This window comes from Scyliorhinus canicula, chromosome 18 (genome assembly GCF_902713615.1).
Source record: "Scyliorhinus canicula chromosome 18, sScyCan1.1, whole genome shotgun sequence".
Taxonomy (NCBI): Eukaryota; Metazoa; Chordata; class Chondrichthyes; order Carcharhiniformes; family Scyliorhinidae; genus Scyliorhinus; species Scyliorhinus canicula.
This window is the reverse complement of record NC_052163.1, coordinates 17,015,778-17,042,511: the sequence shown is the minus strand read 5'-3', so window position 1 is coordinate 17,042,511 and position 26,734 is coordinate 17,015,778. Positions and strand designations below refer to the sequence as shown.

Genomic DNA, 26,734 nt, shown 5'->3' with positions numbered 1-26,734 from the left:
ATGACATTTTTCTCTCATTGTGGTTTGTGTAACCCCTTAAGCTTGCAGCAACGCGAACATGATTGGCCTCTTAAAACATAATGCGACTTGAAGATAAAGTTATTTCTTATCTAGAAATGGGGAACATAAAATAATTCACATTTCACATTTCTTTTAAAAATAGTGAGTTGTCATGTCCTTCAATTGTATACTGGGAGTAAATGAAAGGTTGTGTATTATGCATATTCGAAGATGATGACTCGCTTCTGTCCTGTCCTGTGGCAGATTTATCTCAATTTGGAAGTGAACGGCATTCACTGTTTTTAAATGTAAAGTTGCTCAATGTGACGTACTGTATTACTTCAATTTAAAATAAAAAAACAAATTCATCCACATTGAAAGGACTTCTGGGTCAGGAATCGCATCGTGGAGTGAACGGAAGGATCAGTTTGAAAGGATATAGATATTACTTGAGTGAAATACTGTTATAGTAATTTAAAAATGGAACGTTAGAACATCAGTCGAAATAGAGTTGAATGAAGACATTGGGAAATGTACTCAGTGAATTGTCAGACAAGCGTGCACAACTTGTAAGGCTTTTAAGCAAATTAATTCAAAATTAATCACTTGGAATGGCACAATGCAGCATTTTTGCATATTGGTTGTGTATAGGGTAAAGGAAGCAAGAGGTAAACTAATTTAAAGATATGTTTACTCTTATTTAAAGAGATTACAGCTATCAGTAAATTTATGGCGTAAGGTAACAAAGTGTGGAAAATATTACATAAATCCTCAAAGTGAATCGGTATACAGCTAAACTCTAAAGACTGGAATTTTTTTTAATTGAAATTGGAAAATATGGTGGCTAGCATATATTAAAAGGAGAGTTGTGATAAAGGAGCAGATGCCATGGGGAAATAAAGGAGAAGATTAGTTTGAAAACTGAATGTTACATCAAATTCAGCAAGTAAATTGGATGTAGAACTGTGGAACTTTGAATCGGCCAAATTGTCTGTCTTGTCAATATCTCTGCTGTGATCTTTTCCTGACCTGTCATCTGATATTTGAACATGTTCACGTTGGGTTTTTGTGTGATGCTTGAAAATAGTTTGAACGAATGACTCCCATTGATCCTTTACCCACTCTCCTGTCACGTGAGGGAGATATTAGAAAATTGGGGCCAGAAATGAGGCCACAATGTGGCAGGCAATTTGAGGGTTAAGCAGACTGAGGGGGGCAAAAAACCTGCTAGCACAGAGTCTGAGGGATACGTCCATACCTGACTGCGTTACGTTGTCCCATTGAGACGTAAACGCGTTAGTGGGAATTTGCAGGATGGCCTGATTCAGCAAGGATGATTCACTCGAGATCAATTGTCTTTTGGGACCCTTCTGTCTGATCAACCATTAGCCCATTACATAGTTTGATGGTCTCTTTGTCTGCCAGTGGGAGGTTATACGTCGTTTCATATCAATAGCATGGCTGTTATTTTGCATCAATGGGGTTTGCCATCAAACAGCCAAGATAACCAGAGGAGCTGGGTGGAGATAGAGAAAGAAAGAAAGAAAGAATGCTGTTCTGTACAGAGGAGAAGGCTTTGGATATCGACCAAGAAGGTCATGAAAGTTGCCACTGAGGCAAGCTTTGGAAAAAGGTTCAGAACGAATGTCTGAACCAAAAGAAAAATTGCTTTGTAATTGCAAGTATTGCCATTGTCTGCCTGTGAAAGTCGCATGAGAGCTGCATGTTCTGTTAGTGTTGTTTAATGGGAACAAATGTGTTAAGGTTAAGAAACTGCGTGTGATCTGTTATGGTTAGGGTTGACGTTTTAATATTGATTTTTCTTTTAATAAAGTTTTTATTTTTAAAATAACCGAGCCCTAGTTCTTAAATTATCACTTTTGGAACATATTGATCTTTCCGCACCGTCGTAAGACTTAGTTATGGCTCTGGTCCAGTCACTTAGCCACTGTTGAGAGCTGACTAGGTGTCCGTGACACTCCATACTTTCCCCAACCTTTCAATGGTATGATTTGAAAAATGATTAGGATCTCAGCCTCATTTTTGCACATGAATCCTTGTATTTATGAAGATAATCTTTTTGGCTGTTCAAAAGCTTAATCAATACATTGCTCTATTTAATGACTAAACTATTGGTTTTATTTTCCTAGTGATTGATTTTGAAAGCACCACACTTCTAGCTACTTCATTGTTGTGTTTTTATTTCATAGTCTTTAAAATTGTCTTCCTGCAGCTTTTTGCATTTAATTTGCATTTCTTAGTTGCAAAGTTTGCACCTATCTGGTCGATTACATGCAACTCCCAGTCTTTAGAGAACCTCTATTCTTTAAAAGAAGCAAATTATTTTAAAACGGAAACATAAGTCCCCTTTTTCTTGTCTTTTTTTTGTCATTTTAGTGAGTATTGATATCTCTCTGGCTTGAGTGAAGAATTAAAGATCACGACCTCTGAGAATGGACTTTGTAAAATTAAAATCAAAATATTTTATGAAAGGAAATACTTTTGGGTTGGAGAGTGTATTCTTTTTACATAGCTGTTAATTGAGAAGTGTTATTTTCAGTTGATGCAGATTCAAAGGCTCAGCAAGCTCTCTCAAACAGCAGTGCAATAAATGACCAAATCATCAGTTGTAGTGATGATACCTGTGCCATATGTCTCCCCTATCCTTCAGAGACTTGGACAATCTACAGCAGGCACCTTAAAAGCCCCTTACAAGATCCTCCAAATCTTGTGCCAAGGGAAATGGTCTAAAAGCAGTGTCTTCTCCCAAGCCAAAATGCCAGCAGCGAGGCTTTAATCACTTTAAACCAGCTCTGCCCGGCGGGACATGTCATTTGTATGTCTGACATCAGACTCCCGAAGCAACCTCTATTTGGAACCCATTGCAGCAGGAGATTCCCAACGTGAACAACAAGCAATGCTTTTGGGATGTCCTCCAAAGCATTGCTGAAGAGATCCAGGCTACCTGCTGACCCATTACCAACCAGAATTGAGAAGGTTAATTCTCAAACGTGCCGAGAACATGCAACGGTGAAGTTGAGGCATCGGAGCGAGCATGCAAACCCCCCCCCCCCCCCCCCCCCCCCCCCCCCCCCCCCCCCCCCCAACAGTTCCTCGAACCAGCTCTGCACGTGCCGGATTCTGTCGATCGTATACTGAATTATCGATCGTTTCCAAACCCATTGAACCGAAGTGGAACAAAGTCGCCCTCTATTCTTTTTTAAAAATAATAATAATTTTAGAGTACCCAATTATTCTTTTTTCCAATTAAGGGGCAATTCTTAGCATGACCAATCTACCTAACCTGCACATCTTTGGGTTGTGTGGGGTGAAACCCAAGCAGACACGTGGGGTGAATATGCAAACTCCACATGGGCCGGGATCAAACCTGGGTCCTCTGCATTGTGACACAGCAGTGCTAACCACTGTGCCGCCATGCCGCCCCCAAGTTGTCCTCAATCCTGTGGGATTGCAAAAGTGGGAAAAGAAGGTGGTGTGTAGTCTTTACAGCACAGAAACAGATTGTTGGATCCAACTGATCTGTACAAACCTCCCCCATCCGATTTCATCTCCCAATCAATAAATGCTTCTGCTCCTTCTGCATGTTTAAGTGCATCAATGCTATTTGCTGCGATAGTGACTTTTGACCTTCTGAATGGAAAAATAGCGAGTTGTATATTTGCTTTATGGTTGCTGGTTATCTGACAAAAGACCTGCATCAGAAGCTCAATGAGAGATGGTTCGTTCGCGAGCCCTTTCAGATGAGTTCCACATGAAATATTGAGTGAGAAATCCTTAAATTAACAAAAGAATGACCTTGAGGCAAGCCAAAGGCCAATAGCTGGGATTTGAAAGTGCAGTAAGGGTTGTTTTTCCCCAGGGATGGATACAGAAGGAGATCAGATTGGGGTATGAAAGTGATTGTGGGGACAGAATGATACAAGGAAGTGAAAAGAGATGGCCTTACCTACGAGTGATATGGGTTAAACAGCTGGTTTGTGATGCAGAAGAATGCCGGGTGAAACCCACGCAAACGTGGGGAGAATGTGCAAACTCCACGGACAGTGACCCAGGGCCGGGATTTGAACCCGGGTCCACAGCGCCGCAGTCCCAGTGCTATCCACTGCGCCACATGCCGCCCCAAAGAGGATAGCAAATGCATAATGAATTAAGTGGAGAATGAAATATTGAGAATGAGAAATCGTTGGTGCAGACGCTGAGGGAGGGAGACCAGTGAACATATCTTGGTAACAATTTTTATTGGACTCGAGTTGGTGATGCTTTTTTTTTTTGCATTGAGATGAGGCACGGAACAAGGCAATATACTGAAAGGAAAACTAGGTGCCAGAGGAGTATGGGGGTGAGGCTATGGCAATATTTGGTGATTAAGTGCCATGCTAGCACCACAAGTCTTGTTCGGGTTAAGTGGTGGAACATTTAGGCAGGTTTCCCCATAAGGGGGTGGTCGGGGGAAGGAAACAAGAGTTGTGAGAATCCATAGTGTCAGCAGTGAATTGGACAGGAAGGAGATTTACCAGGTAACCCCCAATGGGTGCACTTGGTGGAAAGGTCGATGAGAAAGTGGGATGGGCATTGCTCAAATTGCGCCAACTTTTAGTATGTTATGCATTTGCAGTTTTTGAATATGCAAATTGTTGGCACACTTTATGTATTCCAAGAAAATGAAGAATAATGGGGTATGTTGTTCAGGCCCATGAATGTTGGGCTTTATTGGTTTTACTTCCAGCAATTCACAGACTGCTGTTGTACAGTATCCCGTTCGTGCCACACATGTCCAGGCATTTTGCAATTTGATCAATTTGAGATGTCTACCTTCTTGCAGTCAGGTGACCTCTGAAACATTTGTTTTAAGTTAGGCACTTCTATATTTTAAGTATCTGGTGTTTGTAAAGTTGTTAATGAATGTAGTAAAAAGATTGCTATCAAACATGTGTGGATGTCAGAAAGTTTTTACAAGTGAGATTAATTTTGAACTTGATGTGACATCGACAGTACGGAAACATCATTATTTTCCAGCTTTTAAAGTCACCATCTGTTTTTTCAGAATCCCCAAAGGATTTCTTTATTTCTCTTCAGCTCATTGCTATCCGTCTGTCTCCCATAAGTAGCCAGCTGTTATGAATTTACCATGGCTTGAAAACATGACCTGGTTTTGAATTGGTCAAGTGTTCATCTTTGCCTTGTCTTTTTGATTTGGAAATTATTTGAATAGTTTCTGCAACATTTTGTTCATGTGGCGAGCTCTCCCATACTCGCTATTCCTAAAACACTTGATTAATCCCAGTGCTTATGTTGTGAAATCTGGAGAGTTTGAACTGTTGTTCCAAACCTGCCTATCAGCATCCAAGTCGATGCTCCTAACCCGGTCTTCTCTACATTGGGGTGACTAGACACAGACTGGATGACTGCTTAGTGCAACACCTTTTCTCGGTGAGCAGGCAAGCCTCCCTATCTCTTTACATTTCAACTCCGCACCTTGCTCTCATGCCCACATGTCTGTCTTTGGCCTGCTGCAGTTAGGTTGGCAATAATTTGGCTGGACTCCAGTAATTAGCCAAGAATGTTATTGCAATTACAACTACAATTTTTCCTCAAATGAAGGGATTCAAAATTGATTTACTAAAACATACACAACAGCACTTGAAGAAGTTACTGTACTCCAAATGTCTGACTGGAGAGGCAACAATATATCTTCCGATTAGGCATGTTACAACCTTCCGGACTTGCTATGAACTTTTTTCTCCATCTTGACCCCTTAAAAAAGTTTTTTTTGTTTCCTTTGTTGCCCCAATGCAATTCACTCATTCTTTAGTTTTTGCTTTAACTGAGCACTGAACTTTGTTCTCCTATTAACACTTTCTGCTATCTGACCTTTATACTACTATCCGCACCTTCTTTAGTTCTTAATCCGACCATTAACAGTCCCTTTGCCTTGTGTCCGTGACATCTTTGTCAGTCTCTCCTTGACTCTCGTCTATCCCTGACCTTCTATTCTGCTCCACCCCCTTCGCCAACCATATAATCCATCACATTTCTGCCCTTCAGCTCAAGAAGAATTGTGCGGGCTCCCGATGTTAACTCTGGTTCTCTCTCCACAAATGCTGTTAGACCTGCCGAGTTTATCTCGTATATTCTGTTTTTATTTCCTATTTCTAGCATCCACGGTATTTTGCTTTTATGGAATTCTTTTGTACTGACTCTATGCTTCTGAAAATAAAATCAAGACGGGTCTGCTGGAATTGGTACATAGCTGCAACGTGGAATCTTTATCATTTTTCAGGCTGCTTACCTTGGTGGCAGGTATTGCACTAACATATTGCAAAGATTAACTGCATTTTGTAAGTGAGAACTAACTTGGCCTTGATTTTTTTCTTAAATACTTCCAGTCCACTTTCTGGCCCTTTCTTCTGCAGAGCGACCACAGAAGCAGTTAACACATGTAGTACTTCGTATATTTTTATATTGTCCTTTAAATATCCTCACCCTTATTTTTCCACACTTCTCCTTTCATTATATTGAAGCAAAACTTCTGTGCTCGGAATGTGCCCTGTGCATTTTTATGCTAGGCAATTAACTTCATGAGGTTACATGATTTCTAAATTGATATTGGCCTTTAGTAAAATCTGGATTTGTGCAAACCAATCAGTTGTAGATAGTCTTTTCAAACAGTCAGATTGAAGTAGCTCAATAAATATAGAATATTAGTATGTTTGTAAAAGGAGTATCTTTAGCACGGGGCTAAATCGCTGGTTTTGAAAGCAGACCAAGGCAGGCCAGCAACACGGTTCAATTCCCACACCAGCCTCCCCGAACAGGCGCCGGAATGTGGCGACTAGGGACTTTTCACAGTAACTTCATTTGAAGCCTACTTGTGACAATAAGCGATTTTCATTTTTCATTTCATTCTTGTTCTCATTCCGATTACATTGGTAAAAAATCTGTCCATGCAATTACCCTTCATTCCCATAGATGGGTGCGCTGAATTTGGCCCCAGTTCCAGAGATGACGGAACAAATTAATTATATTGTAAAATTAATTATGCTATAGCTAATTTAGTCATTTTTTTGCTGTTTAAAATTACATTGTGCAATTTTTACTTTGCTTAGGGACTCTACTCAAGTTTATTTAATGATGTGATGGATATGTTTCAGTAGCTGAAAAATGATGAGATTTCAGTGTCTATACATGGTAATTGGTCAGACATTTTGAGTACAGTAACTTCAGTGCTGTTGTGTATGTTTTAGTAAATCCATTTTGAATCCCTTCACTTGAGGAAAAATTGTAGTTGTAATTGCAATAACATCTTGGGTAATTACTTGGTCTAGCCAAATTATTGCTAACATAACCGCCTTGGCATAAACTGCTGCGCGTAACATTTCTTTAAAAAAATACAATATTTTGATCCTAAGTTGTAATGAAGCGAAGGCCAAAAACCTCTGGTACAAAAGATTACAGTTTAATAGTATTAGATTTAACTTTTCAATAGGGGTCTCGGTGTAGAATGTGAGAGCTCGTTTCTGTTATTCTGCATCTTGTGGAGATGTGGGGAAAATGTATGGCCACAGTTGTCATGACTCTGCCAATCAGACTAAATTCTTTGATTTAAATCAGTGCATATAGTTGGGCCTAATCCTCTGAGAGGTGTTAATCCCTATGGGAGACACCAAACCATCCCCCCTTTTTCATGTTAATAGCTGGAGTATTCCATTATATTTAAAGGTTCCACAACCAATGGGCGAGGGTGTAGATTGGCGGGTAAATGGATGAGGGGGTAGGGTGAGGGATGATGTGAAACTCAATGACTGGCCGGTAACAATGAAAGAAACTAAGTCTTTTCTTCCAGACAGAGTTTTATTCCAATTCACGTAAAACTCCATCCCAGATAATCATTACCTGTTGGCACTTTATATGCACCCGGTGATGTGCTTAATCATTAACCTAATTATTAACTTGTAGACTACTGTATTAACATTCTATCCGAACGGGGTGGGTGGAGGGGAGAGCATAATTAGAGCTGGTGTTAATCCAACTTTTCCTGGATAACTTTTAAATCAGAAGCCAGCTGAACTCTCAGACTTTAAACTTACTTTCTCAGGGTTGCAGATGCAGGGGAATTGCCCATCAGATGTCCAAACTTCCTGGGCAATTTCTGCGTAGTCATTGCATGGGAACATCCGAAGGGTCCCCAGCACATCATTGCGGTGGGGAATACTTCTGAGTTCGGCCATCTGGGGATTGGAAGAAGTGTGTGACTACTCTCTTCCCCCTCTGCTTTCCCCTCTGCTACTCACCTTGGTTAATTTGGTTAATCCTTCCCGTACCAGCCTCCCCGAACAGGTGCCAGAATGTGGCGACTAGGGGCTTTTCACAGTAACTTCATTTTGAATCCTACTCGTGACAATAAGCAATTTTCATTCATTCATTCATTTCATTTTCATTTCAATTTCTGCATTTCAAGCGCCCTAATCCTCAAGATAGGAATACATTGCAAAGTTTGACTGGGTTCAGTGAAAGATTCTTCCACAGAAAAATGTTGCATGCTCCGGTTGAAGAAATGAAATAGCAATTGTCAAAAGAAAAACATTAACGCTGTGTCTTAACTCAACTAACATTGTGAGTAAATGTTATATCTATTTGGTACACTGTGATCACTTTGGTATGGCACTGTTATTGCAAAGAGAACAAGGTTAGCTCAACCTTGTATTGGTCAGTTTGTTGTACTGCTAGTGGGAACTAATTTAGCTCATTACATTTTTTGTGTTTTAGTTATGCACCATGCCTATAGTAGACAAGTTGAAAGAAGCCCTGAAGCCTGGGAGGAAAGATTCTACTGATGAAGGTGACCTCAACAAACTGCTTGCAGCTTCAGCAAAGAAGGTTCTTCTTGAGAAAATTGAATTTGAGCCTGCCAGCAAGAACTTTTCCTGTCAGTTAGAAACCCTGAAGAGTAAATATGTAATTTTGAACGCAAAAGCTGAAGGGGCAACTGGCCAGAAAAATGCTTGTTCCACCCCAACAAAAAAACGAAGTATGTATATCAAACCTATTTGATTACCATTTTATGACTAAGTGCATCATGAGGTTCAGTGAATGCGGTGGGCATGGGTGTCTAATCTGGCTTTGAGCCTGTGTGAATGAATGAGTGTAACATTTGCAAATAAAAACATAATGTCACTTACAATGGTTGTAATAGCGCTAATATTTTTATATTTTGCAGTGAGCAATGAAACATAGACATATACTGTAATGGCTACATTCTTGAAAAAAGGAGTGATGAATTTTCAGTTGATTATCTGGCTATTTTCCACATTCGGCTGTGTTATTTATGCAGTTATATTACTGTTTTTAAAAAGTGAAACATGGTAAATTTGAGTTGCATGAAGATAAGGGGCGCGATTCTCGGCTCCCCAGGCCGGGTCGGAGAATCGTGGGAGGGCTGCTCAGGCACCCCCTGCGATTCTCCAAACCCCCCACCCCCCACCCCCAAAATGGCGTGTCGCGTTTTGTGACACGCCGCTCAGAGAATCACAGGTCGCAGTTTCTCACGGTGACCCGCGATTCTCTGGCCCGGATGGGCCGAGCGGCCTGCCGTTCCCGACCTGTTCACGCCGGCGGCAACCACACCTGGTCGCTGCCGGCTGAACATAGCGCAAAAGGTAAGTTTGGGGCCTGTGGGGGGGCGGAGAGGGGATTGAGCACCACGGCCGTGCTCGGGATGGGACTGGCCCGCGATCGGTGTCCACTGATCGTCGGGCTGGCGTCTCTGAGATGCACTCTTTCCCCTCCGCCGCCCTGCAAGATCAAGTCGCCACGTCTTGCGGGGCAGCGGAGGGGAATGTGGCAACCGCGCATGCATGTCTGACGTCACTAGGGCGCCGCCGGCCGCGTCATTATCGGCGCGCCGCCTTAACGCCAGCGTCAAGGCCCGGCGGCCGAGTTTCACGAAACGCCGCTCCTAGCCCCGGGGGGGGGGGGGGGGGGGAAGGGGGAAGAGAGAGGGGGAGAGGGAGAGAAGCGGCATCCGACGCCGTTGTGAAACACCCTGGGTTTCACAACGGCATGGCCGTTGCGGGGAATTCCACCCAAGATCTGTGGTGTTGGTCTTGCATCCTACAATGTCGAGAGTTTTTGCTCTGGAAAATATCAACCAATATTCATATTCCTTTAAATTAATTCCATGAAGGATAGCTTCATGTTCTTTATCTTGTGACTGAGAAGTTAGCTAATTGTAAAATTTGTGAACACCAAGCCTGAATGATGTTTAACTGCGATTTCGCAGTGTGGAAATACTGACATGACTGTGAGCAGGAAAAGTCTGATCCTGAGTTTTAGTTTTCAACTTAAAACCTGTTTTCTAAAAGCAGAAAATATCTGTATTGAAAGACTGAACATTATGTTAGCTGGCTTGTTCTTGTACAAGAAGCTTTTTATACATTAGTTCTTGTTAGAATAATGCTCTCCTCTGAATATTTAAATATTTACACCTGTTCCTGTAGCTGCACATTGGTTGTAGCTCAATTTTTATAAAGCTACCTGGTCATTGTCAGCTGATAGACATCAGATCAGTATTTATTTATCTGTGGAAATAAAGTTGGTGCAACTGGAAAGGATATATTTGTCATTTATACATTGTATTTGACATTTATACATTGTATTTTCAACACTTCCCTGTATCCAAACTGCATCATAGTTTCTTTTGCACTTTCCAGTCTGTGAAATCAGTGGCACTCCAAATGATGGCATCCCAGCCCCTCAGAAAGTTCTGTTTCCTATGGAAAAATTGTCCATGAAATGGGTACGTGTGTGCCGCGTCGGAGCTGGACTCCACAACCTGGGAAATACATGTTTCTTGAACTCCACTCTCCAGTGCTTGACCTATACACCACCACTGGCCAATTATCTGCTCTCGAAAGAGCACACCAAGACATGTAAGTTCTATGTTTCTACATCTGAAATATTTGAAACCTAGTACAGGTACCAGGCCCGTTATCCGACATTCGAAAGTCCGCAAGAAGGAAAGGGCAATAACTTTTTTTTGTTACATCGATCAATGCGTATTTATTCAGGAAGTAAAACAGGTTATGGCTTTTCAAGCATAAACATAGAATTCCTACAGTGCAGAAGGAGGCCATTCGGCCCATCGAGTCTGCGCCGACCCTCTGAAAGAGACCCTTCCTCGACCCAATCTTTTCCCTCATCCCCGTAACCACAGAACCCCACCTAACCTCAACAGCTTTGGACTGTAGGAGCACCCAGAGGAAACCCACGCAGACACTGGGAGAACTTGCAAATTCCACACAGTCACCCAAGGCCCGGTATTGAATCCGTGTCCCTGGCACTGAGGCAGCAGTGCTAACCACTGTGCTACCATGCTGCCTTCAGCAGAACTGTGAAAAAACCTGTATTTGTTCAGAAATGAAACAATAAAACATAGAACAGGCCTTTTTATTCCAAACTTCCAGCATCTGCACCACAGGGTTGAAAATCTCCCTATCCTGTACATGTCCAATCCCGAGCTACCTGGATACAGGGTCTGGTACCTGTAAATTTGTGATTTTATTGACTTTCCAAAGTTAAAAATGAGTGCTAAGTTCAGAAGCAGTGATCCAATGATATTTGTTGCATATAACCTTTGTATTGAGGATCTGGTATTCATTTGATCACAGATCTGGAGTGAGAAGTAGTAAAGGTCGAACTCACAAGCAACCTATAGAATTCTGAAGGTCTACTCCCAAGTCTCTGATAACTGACATTGTTGGTACTGATATGCTAGCACTGATGTAGCTGTTCTTGATCTGTAACAAATGTCCTGCATTTGGAATGCTGGGTCTTGGGGTGGCGGTTGATTGAAAGGTGCTAAGCTAGATTCCTCTGGGAAGCGGGAAAGCTGTCAGATGACTGGTGATGTATTTTTACTGACCAACCCAATGTGAGATTTGAAGCAAGTCAGTCATCTGCCCTGTCAGCAGTTGGAAATGTCCTGGCCTTGGGATACCTGTGGAGATTGAGATAACCGTGCCGATTTATTGCTGCTTCACAGCAACTGATGGGGAAGATGCAATGTAGTAAGCTTTGCTTTCTTACAAATTATTTTGAGTGCACAGATTTTTTTTTGTCCTTACTGAAATAGATGCTGACATCATTGAATGTCGCAACTTAGTTGTGGGTGAAAACAATTACAATTTGAATAGAGTTCAAGTTAACATCTGAATGACTGACTGGTTCTCCTTTGTAATAGTTTTAACTGTGGAATATTTTATTAAACTTAATTTATTTTTGGTTGTAAAATTAGCTTTGAGTTTGAGTATGAAATCACCTGCTCTTCCAAAATGTGCAGTGTTCCTAGTAGTTACTGGGCGAATTAAAGATGAAAGAGGGAACAGATTTGATCTTATTTGCAGTTCCCTAACTAGTCATTCTTTGTAGTAATGAATAGAATCCAGTGTCTTTTTTGTTTATACAGGGTGATACTTTTATATCAATTAATTGATTTATCCCAAATGCTACTGCATCCTTCATCAGTATTACAATTAGTAAATTGATGACCAGCTCAGTGGGACAATTCAGTAAACCTGGAGCATTTCCCCCATTGACTTAACACATCCAGTCCAGACTGATGACATGGATGTGTTTTTATTATTAGCCCCTATAATTTTGGCAGTGAATGCAGTTCTTACGGTTGCCAATCCTATTGCTAATAAAAATGTAATCTCATGCAGAATCCACAAGATGGCTGTGGTGGGGAACTGATGTTAATCCACAGTGCTGAGACATGGTGGCTTAATCCATGCCTATTCTTGCCTGGTGTGCTCTGTTCCCCACGCCTTGCCTCTTTCACCTTTCGACAAAATTGTCATGAATTGTACCGTTTAAAAATACAAATGGATGTTATTTTTGTTTTTCATTCGCAGGCAAGCCCATTTAGTTTCAACTCGTGCTATGTTATCAAGGTGCAGAAGAGGTCTACCTTGTTCTGATTCATGCATACACGGGGCAGCACAGTGGTTAGCACTGTTGTTTCATAATGCCAGGGTCCCAGGTTCGATTCCCGCTTGGGTCACTGTCTGTGCAGAGTCTGCACGTTCTCCCTGTGTCTATGTGGGTTTCTTCCGGCTGCTCCGGTTTCCTCCCACAGTCCAAAGATGTGCAGGTTAAGTGGATTGGCCATGATAAATTGCCCTTAGTGACCGAATGCTTAGGTGGGATTACTGGGGTAGGGTGGAGGTGTGGGCTTTGGTGGGGTACTCTGTTTGCCGTAAACTGTCAGCTGCATATTGTGACTTTCCTGCAAGCTATAGTGCAAATGCTGGAAAATTGGCTTCTGATGTTATTTTCCTGTGTATTGTGCAATGCACAAATTTTAAAGTAATTAATTTCTTTTTATTTTTTGACATTGCCCAATACAAACATATTCATTGGGAACGAGAGTAGGCCATTGGCTCACCTGAGTCTGCTCCACCTTTTAACAAGATCAAGACTGATCTGACTGTGGCTTCACCTCGACACGGTCGTTACCCTCGATAACCTTTGACTTGCTTGTTAGTTAAGGATCTCGCTACCACTGCCTTAAAAATATTAATTGACTCTGCCTCCTCCACACTCTGGGGAAGAGTTCCAAAGATTCACGACCCCATGAGAGCAAAAATTTATTTCATCGCCGTCTAAAGTGGAGACACTTAAAACTGTGTTCCCGCATTCACCCTCTTCAGTACCCTCAGAATCTTGTATGTTCGTGTGTGATTAACCTGTTGTATTTGTTGCATATTTAATTATAGTTACTCTTTTTTTTTATTAATAAAATGAATTGTGTTTTTTTGGGTGGTTTCTACGAATTTCAATTGTGTTGTGACTCTGGGTCAAGTGGGGCTGGAGTTGACCCGCACTAGCCCTGGGGGTTGTTAATAAGGAGACCAAAACTGTAGACCGTACTCTATATGTGGATCCCATCAATACTCTGTACAACTGAATATTTCAACATAAACGTTTTCAATCCTTGAGATTTCTGATCCAGAGATGGAGGAAAAGATCTTCATAGTTTTTGCGAGTTGAAATTTTCACAACCTTGGTGTGAGGTGACTGATGTGGGGCAGAGTAAAATCACTGCGTTTTCTGCAGTGCTCAACATTAGAAGTTGGCACAGTTTTATACTAGGTTCTGTTGGTCTGAATTGTAGCAAAAGCAGGTTGATGCAGCATGCAGAACATGGCCTGAGGCAGTACATGAGTTTGGCAACAAACAGTGACTTTATATAAAAAGAAACTTGCTTTGACTTTGTAATCTTCTGTAATTATATGCCGCTTGTGATCTGTCCATTCCCAGTGCCCTAATTCAAAAATGAATCATGATATAGAACACAACTGAAGGCCATAAAACAGGAGTGCATTGAACAGAAGAAATCCATAGCTATTGCATTAGTAGAAGTACAGTGATCAATGAAAGTTGCCAGCATTTGACTGTGTTGCTGTGTTGATTTAGGGGAATTGTTTCTTGATTTCAAGAAGTGTGTATAAGTATGGCGTGGCAACGTAAACCATTTTGCAGCATACTGATTAATCCATCGTGGGAGGAGTTGGACACTGGGGAAGGAAGCTTTTAAATGAAATGAAAATCGCTTATTGTCACAAGTAGGCTTCAATGAAGTTACTGTGAAAAGTCCCTAGTCGCCACATTCCGGCGCCTGTTCGGGAAGGCTGTTACGGGAATCGAACCGTGCTGCTGGCCTGCCTTGGTCTGCTTTCAAAGCCAGCGATATAGCCCAGTGTGGTAAACCAGCCACGTTAGACACTGGAGAAGTAGCAAGAGATTAGAAACGAGTGCAGGATTGATCCCTCTGCTAAAGAGCTGAGTTATGAGGAATTACTTGAGAAAATACATAGAAACATGCATTGACAGTAGAAGCAGGAGTAGGCCTTTCGAGCCTGCTCTGCCATTCATTATGGTCATGGCTGATCATATTCAATATCCTGATCCCATCTTCCTTGACCCCTTTAGCCCCAGGAGCTACATCTAATTCCTTCTTGAACATAAACACTGTTTTAGCCTCGACTACTTTCTGTGGTAATGAATTCCACAGGTTCACTACTCTCTGGGTGAAGACATTTCTTCTCTCCTCAGTCTGAGAATTTCTCCTTGTCCTCAAACTGTGAACTCCCTAGTTCTGGACTCCCCCACATTTTTTCTGAATCTATCCGGTCTAATCCTGTCAGAAATTTTAGAAGTTTCTATGAGATCCCCTCTCCCTCTTCTGAATACCATGAATATAATCCAAACCAATTTAGTCTCTCCTCGTATGACAGTTCAGCCTGGTAGACCTTGGCTGCACTCCCTCCTTCCTCAAATAAGGACACCAAAACTGGTGTGACCTCGCCAACGCCCTTTGCAATTGCAATAAAACATCTCTATTCCGAGACTCAAATCCTCTCGCTATGAAGGCTAACATTTGCTACCTTTACTGCCTGCTGTCCCTGCACGCTTACTTCCAGCAGCTATGACACCCAATGTCTCGCTGATTATCCACCTCTTTCAATTTGCACCATTCAAATAATAATCTGCCCTCCTATTTTTGCTCCCAAAGCAGATAATGTCACTTTTATCCACATTATACTGCATCAACCCACTCACTCAGCCTGTCAAAATCTCACTAAAACATCTCTGCATTCTCCTGACTGCTCACCACCTCGCCTTACTTTGTATCATCTGGAAATTGGGAGATGATACATTCGTTCCTTCTTCCAAATTAATATATAATGTGAACAGGTGGGGTCCGAGCCCAGGTTCCTACGGTAGCCTGCTAGACGCCTTTTTAACCTAGCAAGGCGATATCCTGAAGGTGATGAAAAATCAGGAAGTGCTGGCAATACTCTCTTGTCTGGCAGCATCTGTGGAGAGAGAGAGAGAAAAGAAACGGTTAACGTTTCGAGTCAAATATTACTCCTCTGTTCTGAAGAAGAGGCATATTTGACTCGCCGTTCTTTCTCTCTCCACAGATGCTGCTGGACCTGCTGAATATTTCCAACACTTCCCGTTTTGATTCTGGATTTTGAGCATCCACAGTTTTGCTTTTATATCTGAAAGCTGATGTGTAAGACTAATGGGACAGAAAAAGTATACCCTTTTCTGTATACTCTTCAAAATTCAATTGCAGAACAAGGAGGCACAAGTTAAAACCGCTACACAATTTTAGAACTGTTAGTAGTGATCAAAGTGTGTAGCACTCTTTGAGATTCAAGTGATGAAGATGACAGATTAGAAGCGCTCGACCCAGAAGGCAGTAAGACCGGCCAGTAAGTTCAAAATGCAGGTTGGTGCAATTTAAGATTTTGAAAGGGGGTGTCCCTTTAATCACAGACTGTTTCCTTTCCATGTTTGCTGCTGACAAGCAAATGAGGAAGAGAAACCATTTCTGATCAGAGGAGCAGCCGGTGGCAGTGATTGTGCTGAAGGCTGCCGGGCCCAAGGGACAGCAGGGAGGGCAAAGACGTGGCGGAACAATGATGGGAGAGAGGGAGTGAGTGTCTGTCTTACTTACTCTGTCTTGTGTTTTTCTCTCTCGCTCTCGCCCTCCCCTCTCCTCGGCTGAGTGGGGGATAGCGAGTGACTGAGTATCCTGATATTGGGAGAGACTCGGGTGCACACACTGATCGTTTCACGCTCTGGTTCTTTTTTATTCATTTTTAAAAAATTATATGACATTGTTTTACTTTTTCTCAGAAATTATTTCTTAGCTGTTCCTTTTGGAATTTTTTGTTTGTGCCAAAACTTTTATTCTCTTTCCAAGATTGGTTAATTAGCATTTTTTTCTGACTCGAGGGACCAATGTAGCCAACCTAGCAGTGAAACTAGCCGTTACCTCGGTGCTTATCTCTGGAAATCCTTCCATAAATCTTTCTGACTCTCGCTGCACTCCTTTGGTATTTCCCTTCTTGCAATCTGTCCTTCAATGACCGTTCCCCTCCTAACTCCATTCCATGGCTCAGCGTTAATTCCTCTTCTGTTTTACAGAGCAGCACCGTGGTAATGTTTCTTGTATGATAAAGGCCACCCGTACTAAGTTTTTATTGGATTATTTAAGGCTATCGTGCAAAAAATTCATTAAGCGGATTTCTTGCAAAAGTGTAGTCTTACAGAGCAATAATTGTAATAATGGAAAACTAAGCATGCTTGTTGGTCCAATTTATTTTCCATTCAAGTATTGTCCATTGGGCTTACAATTGATCCATTGATATGCCGATTTTATGCAGACAGTTGTTGATATGGGATTCTTCTTGGGTCATGAATATGTGAAATACACTCGTGTTTGGTTTATTTTCCAGGTCCCCAGGCTGGGTTTTGTATGATCTGCATCATGCAGAACCATCTGATACAGGCTTTTGCCAACAGTGGAAATGCTATCAAACCATTGTCATTTATTCGTGAACTAAAAAGTAAGTTATTGTGATTTTTTGTTGTTGCTGTAATCCATTCTCTGACACCCATGATGTATAGTATAGAATAAGCAATTATGTAACTAAATAAGATCTGATTAGATGGCATTCATTCAAACTTGTTATAACTTGTACTTGTGGAATGTTCTTTGGCAAAGCACAAGAAGATTTTGATGTGTTATGGCTTGTTTCTGATGATCAGATTAATTTGTCATAGGAACATAGAAGCGGGCACTTGTCGGCCAGCCTTTTGAACCTGTTCTTCAGTTGGGTCATGGCATTTTAGCAGCACCTACCCACCTTGATTCCGAAGCTTGTCTATCAGTCTCAGTTTTGAGAGTTTCAAATGGCCTCGCAAAAATGGCAGATCTTTGAGAGAGAAACTGGCCAAGCAATAAACTTTTTTTTAATGAAAAATATTTTATTGAGGCATTTATATATTTACACGTCAAACACAATCGCAAAACAAGCCAATGGGGCTGCAGATAACCAAATCAACTAGATACCTAACACTCTACCTCCCCATTTTATCTCTTAACTGTCTGAACGTCTGCCATCACCGGGCAGACCCTCTCCAGGCAAACTTTATCTTCTCTAGCCTGAGGAACACTTGCCAGGTAGATCGGTGCCCAAACCAAGGCCCCCTCCAGCCTCTGGGCCGCCACCACCACCGGGCTTATGGAGTACTTGGCCGGCTAGACTGGCAAAGGCGCTGTCAACAATGCCCCCAAAATTGTCTTTACGAGAGGCTGCCTCCATCCACTCCCATACCAACCCCTCCCCCACTACCCACTTCCTCACCATGGCAATATTCGCCGCCCAATGGTAGTTCATTAAATTTGGAAGGGCTACCCCCCCCCCCCCCCCCAAAAAGCAGCACCTTCTTCACCCAAGGGGCTTTACCTGCCCAAATAAACCCCTAAACCGGCGGCAAGCAATAAACTTGCTGAACACTTGTGTGAAGCTGTAATTTACTATGATGGCTGTAATTTGGCTAGAGACTATACTATACCGATGAAGTGAATCTCTTAGACTTTGCTGACTGTGCTTAAATTCTGTGCAATTGCCATGTAGCTTTATAATAATATAATCTCAATGCTATAATCTTTATTATTGTCACAAGTAGGCTTACATTAACACTGCAATGATGTTACTGTGAAAATCCCCTAGTCACCACATACCGGCGCCTGTTCGGGTACACAGAAGGAATATTCAGAATGTCCAATTCACCTAACAGCATGTCTCTCAGGACTTGTGGGAGGAAACTGGAGCACCCGGAGGAAACCCACGTAGAAACGGGGAGAGTGTGCAGACTCTGCACAGACAGTGACCCAAGCTGGAATCGACCAGGGTTCCAGGCGCTGTGAAGCAACAATGCTAACCACTGGTTAGCTGTTTCTTTGCAACTGAACTCCCTCCATTACATCTTGCTGTTCTTGTCCTTTTCAAGCTGCACTGGCTTTTCGCTGTAACTTCACTGAAGCCTACTTGTGACAATAAGCAATTATTATTATATTATTATTGTTAAAGCACTTGCATGAACGTAGCCAGATTTGGATTTCAAATTGTCAGTTTATGTCTCCAAAGTAATTGAGGTTCCTTGAGGTCTACAATGTTATTCCTGTAATACAAAGGCACCAGTTGAATGATTGTTAATATTCATTACAGAAATAGCAAGACATTTTCGATTTGGAAATCAAGAGGATGCACATGAGTTTCTGAGATATACCATTGATGCTATGCAGAAGGCCTGTCTGAGCGGTTGCACCAAGTATGTTAATTTTTTTAACTTGTATTGGCATTAAGTGAGGCAGAACGAAATGCAACGTGATATTTGCGGAGAATATATTTTTTCTTTGTGGTCAGTATGCCTGTTTAATAAGCAAATTATAAATGTGTATTTGCTATGCTAATAGCTGGCTATCAAAAGCTTAGACCTGTAAATAAATACTATTGTGGCAATCTTTGTGAAATTTGCTGATTTGTTTTGAATGCCTGTTTGCAGTTGCAGGACTGAGTGGATGAAGGCTGCTTCGGTCCTTGTTTGTTTTCTTTCTTGTATCAACCTAAATTGAAAATGTGTTTCTTTATCAAGCTGCATGCATAAGAAGTCATGTTATACATCAGAGTTCACCATATATTACTGATGCCATTCAAAGGGGTGGCGCAGTGGTTAGCATTGCTGCCTGACGGGCCGAGGACCCGGGTTCAATCTTGGCCCCGGGTCACTGTCTATGTGGAGTTTGCACATTCTCCCCGTGTCTGTGTGGGTCTTACCCCCACAACCGAAAGATGTGCAAGGTAGATGGATTGGCCACGCTAAATTGGCCCCTATTTCGAAAAAAAGAATTGGGCACTTCACAGGTCTTTCAAATGTTAGGAAAGACGAAGTAGTTTTAGATGTCCTATATTTGGATTATTAAACATTAGAAATAAGGTATAGATAGATGTAAGTGGGTTTAATTTTGTGTTTTCGTGTAAGCAGATTCTAGTTAGATTCATGTTGGACATGTTAGGGCAGCACGGTAGCACAAGTGGATAGCACTGTGGCTTCACAGCGCCAGGATCTCAGGTTCGATTCCCCGCTGGGTCACTGTCTGTGCGGAGTCTGCACGTTCTCCCCGTGTCTGCGTGGGTTTCCTCCGGATGCTCCGGTTTCCTCCCACAGTCCAAAGACGTGCTGGTTAGGTGGATTGGCCATGATAAATTACCCTTGGTGACCAAAAAAAGGTTAGGAGGGATTATTGGGTTACGGGGATAGGGTGGAAGTGAGGGCTTAAGTGAGTCGGTGCAGACTCGATGGGCCCAATGGCCTCCTTCTGCACTATGTTCTATGGACAAAGGTCTTTTTTTGCACATGTGGAGTTTTAGTCAATTCAAACTATTTCTATTGTGGTAAGAGGGTTTACAATGTGTAAAGCTGGGAGAACAAAGAACAGTACGGCACAGGAACAGGCCCTTGGGCCCTCCAAGCCTGCAGAAGGAAAGAGATGTTGCTGAGCAGCCCGGGGCACTTTTTAGGGTAGGTAGACTTTGTGATTCTTTTTAATTGATACATAGCAGTTGGTGACAGGAAGTTCTTGATGAAGCAGCTGATGGAAAGCATTTCTGGAAAGCATTGTTTGAAAGAAGATTGCAAAGCGTTTCTTTTGAGAATGAAGTTTAGAAACACTTGTGACAATCATCTGGGGGAAATTTGAGGAGGAATATACAAAAGATTGAATGAAATCTGCCATTTGGTTTCAGAATGGGGTGTTATCCTCGAAATCTGTGTACATTGTGAAGATGAGGAGTGAAGGAAATCTATATTATAACCAAACTTGTCATATTTGCATGTTTTCTTTTGTTAAAAACTAATTGTCAGTCCTGTGATTTTTGCTCCTCCACATTATTTTTATTAAAAAGTAAAATGTTAGAGTCTTCAGAGGCCAGGATCTATTCTGGGAACTTCCTGCCCAGTAGTAACACCAACTGGGGTTGTAGTGCAAGTCTGAAATGTGGTATGGAACCTGCTATTGCATCAGTGTAACATGACCAAGAAGCACTTAGCTGTTTCCGTGCATAATGAACCTCTGCACCAAATCGAGTTGTGGCTGAAATGTAAGGTACCTCTGATGTCCTAGTTCAGTGAGGTGCAGCTAGGAAACAGAAACCTTTTGAAGCAAAAATCTAGTATTCCCCACTTCAGTCCAGCATTGTCTTCTATTTTTATATTTAGGTGCATAATATAATTCAATGCACCAATTGATTGTAATAGCGCATTTTCTGTCTCCTTCCTTCCAACTCTCATAGATTGGAACGACAAACACAAGCTACTTCATTAGTGCACCAAATATTTGGAGGGTATCTTCGGTCCAGGGGTAAGTAGAATGAAAAGATTTGAACTTACTTCACATGTAGTTTCAGCAGCAAGTTCAGAATGTACCTCCATGCCGAAGGAGAGTTATTTAATATTTAATGTGTAATGAATGAAAGGATGTTTGTTGACAAATGCTAGGCTTGCCAGTGGTGCCTATATCCCATGAAATCATTTAAAGAAATTATCTGCAAGATTGGAGTGAGAGCCCACCATTGCATTGTATTTCCTGGCAGAGTGAAGCATACACACAAATGTTGTGAAGACTTGTGTGCAAATTCATCATTTAAAAATACAACTTGTAATTCCTGTCAGATACACTTCCCGACATCATTAAACACACTTGAGTAAATTCCTGGTAGCAGACTGAGTCTCTTTACATTATAAAGAGATAAATTACCTGCTAATGTGCATAATTTCCCATAAAGAGAATTTATAGTCTCAGCTGAATCGTCACTTCAAGGTGCTGAACCGAAGTACTTGGGACAAGTTGCCAGCTGGATTTGTGTACATTCTGGTAGCGAATTGGATGTTGGCTGAACTGCAAGAGTAGAGTGGGATGATGGGTCATTTGGTGTAATAACTAAAAGAGAGCACAATTTAATTTGACGACGAGAGTGAGAATATTTTAAAAGCAAAAACTATGTTTAAATATCAGATTAAGAATTTTCTAGTTGCTATGTCACAGAGAAAAGTTCAGTGACCTCAAACTTTTGTATCAATTGCAAAAAATGTTTTTTTTTTTTACCATTATAAGCTTTTGCGGACTGGATAATTGCTGGCTTAAGATTTTGTCTTTTTCATTGGGATTTGTTTGAGTGATGTTGGTATCGTTAAAAGCATTTAAGTGCAATTTGAAGCCATAGACTTACAGGTTAATAAAATCTAGCACCCTCTTTTGACCCTTTTCTTCATTAGCTAATCATAATGCAGTATTGTAAAACAAATGGCACTGGGTAGGAGGTGAAAGATAATTCACTTTTTCCAGCATAATTATGTTTACAGAAAATCTTTGGAAATTTTGGTTGTGAAGATAAAGCAGAATCGTTGTGAAACTAATAGGAAGACTCAAACTAAAGCAAGTATTTATCCTCCGTCTGAATTAATATCCATTAATAATTGTGATTTTTTTTGTGTTTTGATTTCTTCCCCTTCCTGTACCCAAAGTTAAGTGTTCTGTGTGCAAGAGTGTATCGGATACATATGATCCTTATTTGGATATTGCCCTTGAGATAAGGGTAAGTGTACCTTTCTTAAATAGAAGCCACAGTTATCTTGTAAAATATTCTGCGTGTAAATGCAGGCATTGGTCCCACTTGTGTGGAATCAATAGCAACATATAACTTTCATTGAAGTTGTGTGATTGATCCATTGGATTAAAAATAGTAATAACACACAACTTTACCTTGCTACTTTGTCTTCCTTGCTGCCTTTTATCTTGATATAATGTATGTTATGCTTCTTTAGCTCTGAAGAAAGCTGTTCGTGTAAGGGCAGCATGGTGGCACAGTGGTTAGCGCTGCTGCCTTGCAGTGCTAGGGACCTGGGTTCAATTCTGGCCTCGGGTGACTGTCTGTGTGCAGTTTACACACTCTCCCCATGCCTGCGTGGGTTTCCTCTGGGTGCTCCAGTTTTCCCCCACAGGTCATAAATGTGCAGGTTAGGTGGATTGGCGACGGTAAATTGCCACTTCATGTCCAAAAGGTCAGGTGGTGTTACGGGGATAGGGTGGGGGCGTGGGCCTAGGTAGGGTGCTCTTTCCAAGAGTTGGTGCAGACTCGAAGGGCCAGGTAGCCTCCTTTAGCACCCCAGGGACTCTATGCTATAACACCAGCTGGATTATGTAACAGACATTGGGCAAATATATTTTATTATTGCAATCATCATTTTCTTCTCTTTCCCCTTATTTACAAAATATGAAATTATTTAGCAGCAAGGGTAATATTTGGGAGGTCTTGTGGGAGTAAGGAGCAATGGGTGAGCCAGAAGCTCTGGTTGAGGAGGTTCATTCATATTGTGTTCAAACAGATTGAGTATGAACTTGGAAAATCCTTCCAATATTCCCGAATGGCAGGTAGTAAGAACGGGGGAGATTAGTCAGCCATGTGATAATAATAATCATCTTATTGTCACAAATAGACTTACATTAACACTGCAATGCAGTTACTGTGAAAAGCCCCTAGACGCCACATTCCGGCACCTGTTTGGGTACACAGAGGGAGAATTCAGAATTCTCAGCTGGTATGGGAATTGGACCCGTGCTGCTAGCCTTGTTCTGCATTACAAACCAGCTGTCTAGCCCATGGAGCTAAACCAGCCCGTTGGAAAGAGTTGGAGTCTCTGCCATCATATGCATGTTGCAGTCTGGAGCTATGGATAAAGTCCATGTTACCACAGCAACTCAGACATGAGTAAACTGTAACACAAGACAATTATATAGGAGCAAAATTACAAGACTGACTATTTGCATTTGCACATTTCATCTAACCTGATTTACACAAATGTGCTCCCGAACATTTTCGAATGCTGCTGAAGAGCTGTCAGTCCAAAATGCATTGCGTACAGATTGATCGATACCCAAATGTTGCGTGCATTGTAATACCTCTTGAATATTTTATGTAGAGTGTTTGAGTATGTTATGTTTTGTAGAGTGTTTTGGAGGTGGATCTATACACTGTTAAGCAAGTGAATGGCTGTTTTATTAATGTTTTGATCTGATCCATATTTAATTGTCTTACAGCAAGCACCCAATATTGTCAGAGCCCTTGAGCTCTTTGTGAAACCAGATTTTCTCAGTGGAGAGAATGCTTACATGTGTGCAAAGTAAGTGTTTTTCAAAAAATTTTCGAAGGCATAGCGAGTCCAAGGTCCCAGCTATCCTCTGCTGGTCTAATGATTGGGGGAGTAATTGATTGTAAATTCGCTGGATATGGGGAGAAACATTCATCCAGCATGGTTCTCACTCTGTTCACCACATAGCTAGGTGGATACTCACATGGAATTTGGATAAGGAAGGGTTGGGTTTGAGTTCATTGCAGGCCACTGAAAAATACTGTCAAGGCTCACTTGGATGACCATTACTGACTGAAACGAATCTCCGTTAAAGGCAACATCTGATTTCAAGAGGAAAGAAGAGAAAATTGATGCTAAAAATATTTATTCTGTAAACTTGTGGCAATTGTGAACTGGTGACCTAGTGACCCTTGTCCTCTGCTGCTGTTCATCATATCTTGTAGGTCAAATTTAATTAACTTCAAATGTACAATTTCTGCATTTAGCCCACATCAGTTCTTGTCCAGTATGTGCATGTTGCCACAGCAACTTGGATTCTCTGGAAGCATTTAAGTGTCCAAGTGCAACAGTACACTGCATGTCCTTCAGTACAAATATTTTGCCATGGTTTTGTCTTGGGAATATGTACATTTATGTATTGCATAAGGTACCACATGTATTACATGTGAATTATGCATTACTCCCTACACTTACACTTCCCTTTTCCTTCTCTGGTTCCTATTGTGTTTTTTTAATTCCCACATTATGGGTTGTGGGCGTCTAGAGGGGGCAGTTAAGAGTCCACCACATTGTTGTGCATCTGGAGTCGCATGTAAGCCAGACCAGGTAACGATGGCAGATTTCCTTGCCTAAATGATATTAGTGAACCACATTGGTTTATGACAATCGGTAATGGTGTCATGGTCATCATTAGACTTTTAATTCCATATTTTTATTGAATTCAAATTTCACCATCTGCAGTAGTGGCATTCGAACCCAGGTCCCCAGATCATTACCCTGGGTTTCTGGTTTACTAGTTCAGTGACAATACCACAATGCCACCACCTCTGTCTTATGGGGCGGCTTGTAGCTTGGAATCCCAAGTGTTCCTGTTCCATTTGTCTTCTTGTGATTTGGTTTGTTGATGAAATAAGCGTCATTATTTTCTATTAATTTTAATTGCATTCCTTTGGGAGGGGGCACTTTATTTAATGATTCTACCCTGGTTAGTAGATAGAATCATGAGAAACTGAACAAAACCTATTATTGTCTTCGATTTGTATATTAAATTTTGCAGACTTTTTGAAAGCAGATTCATAAAATGTGGGAGTTGCTGGCAAGGCCAACATTTATTTCATATCTCAAATTGCAGTTAACTGAAGTAGTTTGCCAAATCATGAGAGGGCAATTAAGTGTCAAATCTCATGGCATGGACTTGGAGTCCCACATAGGTCTGAACGAGATGGGTCCCCTAAAAGATTTGCACAAATCTCCAAGTCAATAATCCAGCCTCTGGGTTACTGGTCCAGTTATATAACTACAATATACAATACTATTGCATCAAGGATTCATGAGACTGAGGTCTTTTTATCCTCACTACTCAGTTACTGCAGAATTACATTTTTTAAAGAATACCCAATTCTTTTTAAATGGACACTTGTTCAGTGCAGCAGTGGAAGTTGTTACGACAGGAGGGAGGTTAATTTAAACAGCGTCTCTTGCCGCCCCTCTGAATGGAGAGATGTTTTGATTTGTTTCCCCCTTTGTATGTGATGCCATGTTTCTGAACCTTCAGTTATGGTAGGATCCAATTTTCCATTCATAACCTACAGCAAACATGAGATAGGATGAACTTGGAAAGGTTAATTTTTTGCATGCACAAATTGTTGGGAGGATGGTCACAACATTGCCTCCTTCACATTCATATAGTAAAACAGGGATAGTGAAAAGAAATATTGTTTCATGTGGGTTCCGTAGTCCAGAATCAAAGTCTAATGAGGTATTCCTTCACTAAGGTTGGCAAGCTAAAACTGATGCTGGATAGTGGTGTTGACTTTGCACGATTAGGTAGGCATGCCGAAATGAATCAATATTCCAGGCAATAGTACAAAATTTCCAGCAGAAACAGTGTATGTGGGGCCAAGCGGCCAGCCTGGGCCAGAGCTCCTTTTCTGTGAGGCTGCTATTCAGATGTTAAAAAGACAGACTGAGACGTCACAATTCAGCGAGGCAATGTTGCTAGTTCCACAAGCCAGAGGTCCAAATCACATGACTTCCACCTCTCCACACTGTCTTTGACTAAGGTTGCGTATCACTTGCCTGTGTCCCCGAGATTGTCAAATATCTCGACCATTAAGAATTGAAAGGAAGGTTATGGAACCCTTTGTCTAAGCAGACTCCAGTTGGTCAGCCCGAGATATGAAGTGCAGATGGCTTTTGAGTTTGGCCAGTGCAACCCAAAGGGGGTTGTAGGTGGCTCCTTGGGGATAATAAGGATATGCAAGTTTCTCCAGTTCTTCCAGGTAGCTCCTTTTGGTCGAGGTCATAGAAAGGCATGGATTCAATGATTTTGCGTCTTTGTCCAGTTTGGAATTTTTAGAGATAGCAACGAGCATATCGCTCTTGTGTATTTTATTTGAGAAAGATGCAGGGTGAGGTCTTG

At 41.5% G+C, this 26,734-nt stretch overlaps 1 protein-coding gene across 4 annotated transcripts in view; it reads left to right on the top strand.

Annotated features, from left to right (window-relative positions):
- usp36 (ubiquitin specific peptidase 36) overlaps positions 1-26,734 on the top strand; it is a 68,073-nt gene that overhangs the window by 9,542 nt on the left and 31,797 nt on the right. For 3 of the 4 annotated variants that reach the window (XM_038776624.1, XM_038776623.1, XM_038776625.1), the window contains exons 2-8: positions 8,788-9,049; positions 10,731-10,949; positions 17,334-17,444; positions 19,113-19,215; positions 21,237-21,304; positions 22,468-22,538; positions 24,041-24,123. In XM_038776624.1, the coding sequence (XP_038632552.1) occupies positions 8,788-9,049; positions 10,731-10,949; positions 17,334-17,444; positions 19,113-19,215; positions 21,237-21,304; positions 22,468-22,538; positions 24,041-24,123 (917 nt within the window). Of the gene's footprint in view, positions 1-8,479; positions 8,635-8,787; positions 9,050-10,730; positions 10,950-17,333; positions 17,445-19,112; positions 19,216-21,236; positions 21,305-22,467; positions 22,539-24,040; positions 24,124-26,734 lie in introns of all 4 variants that reach the window. The other variant, XM_038776626.1, reaches the window with a different exon arrangement.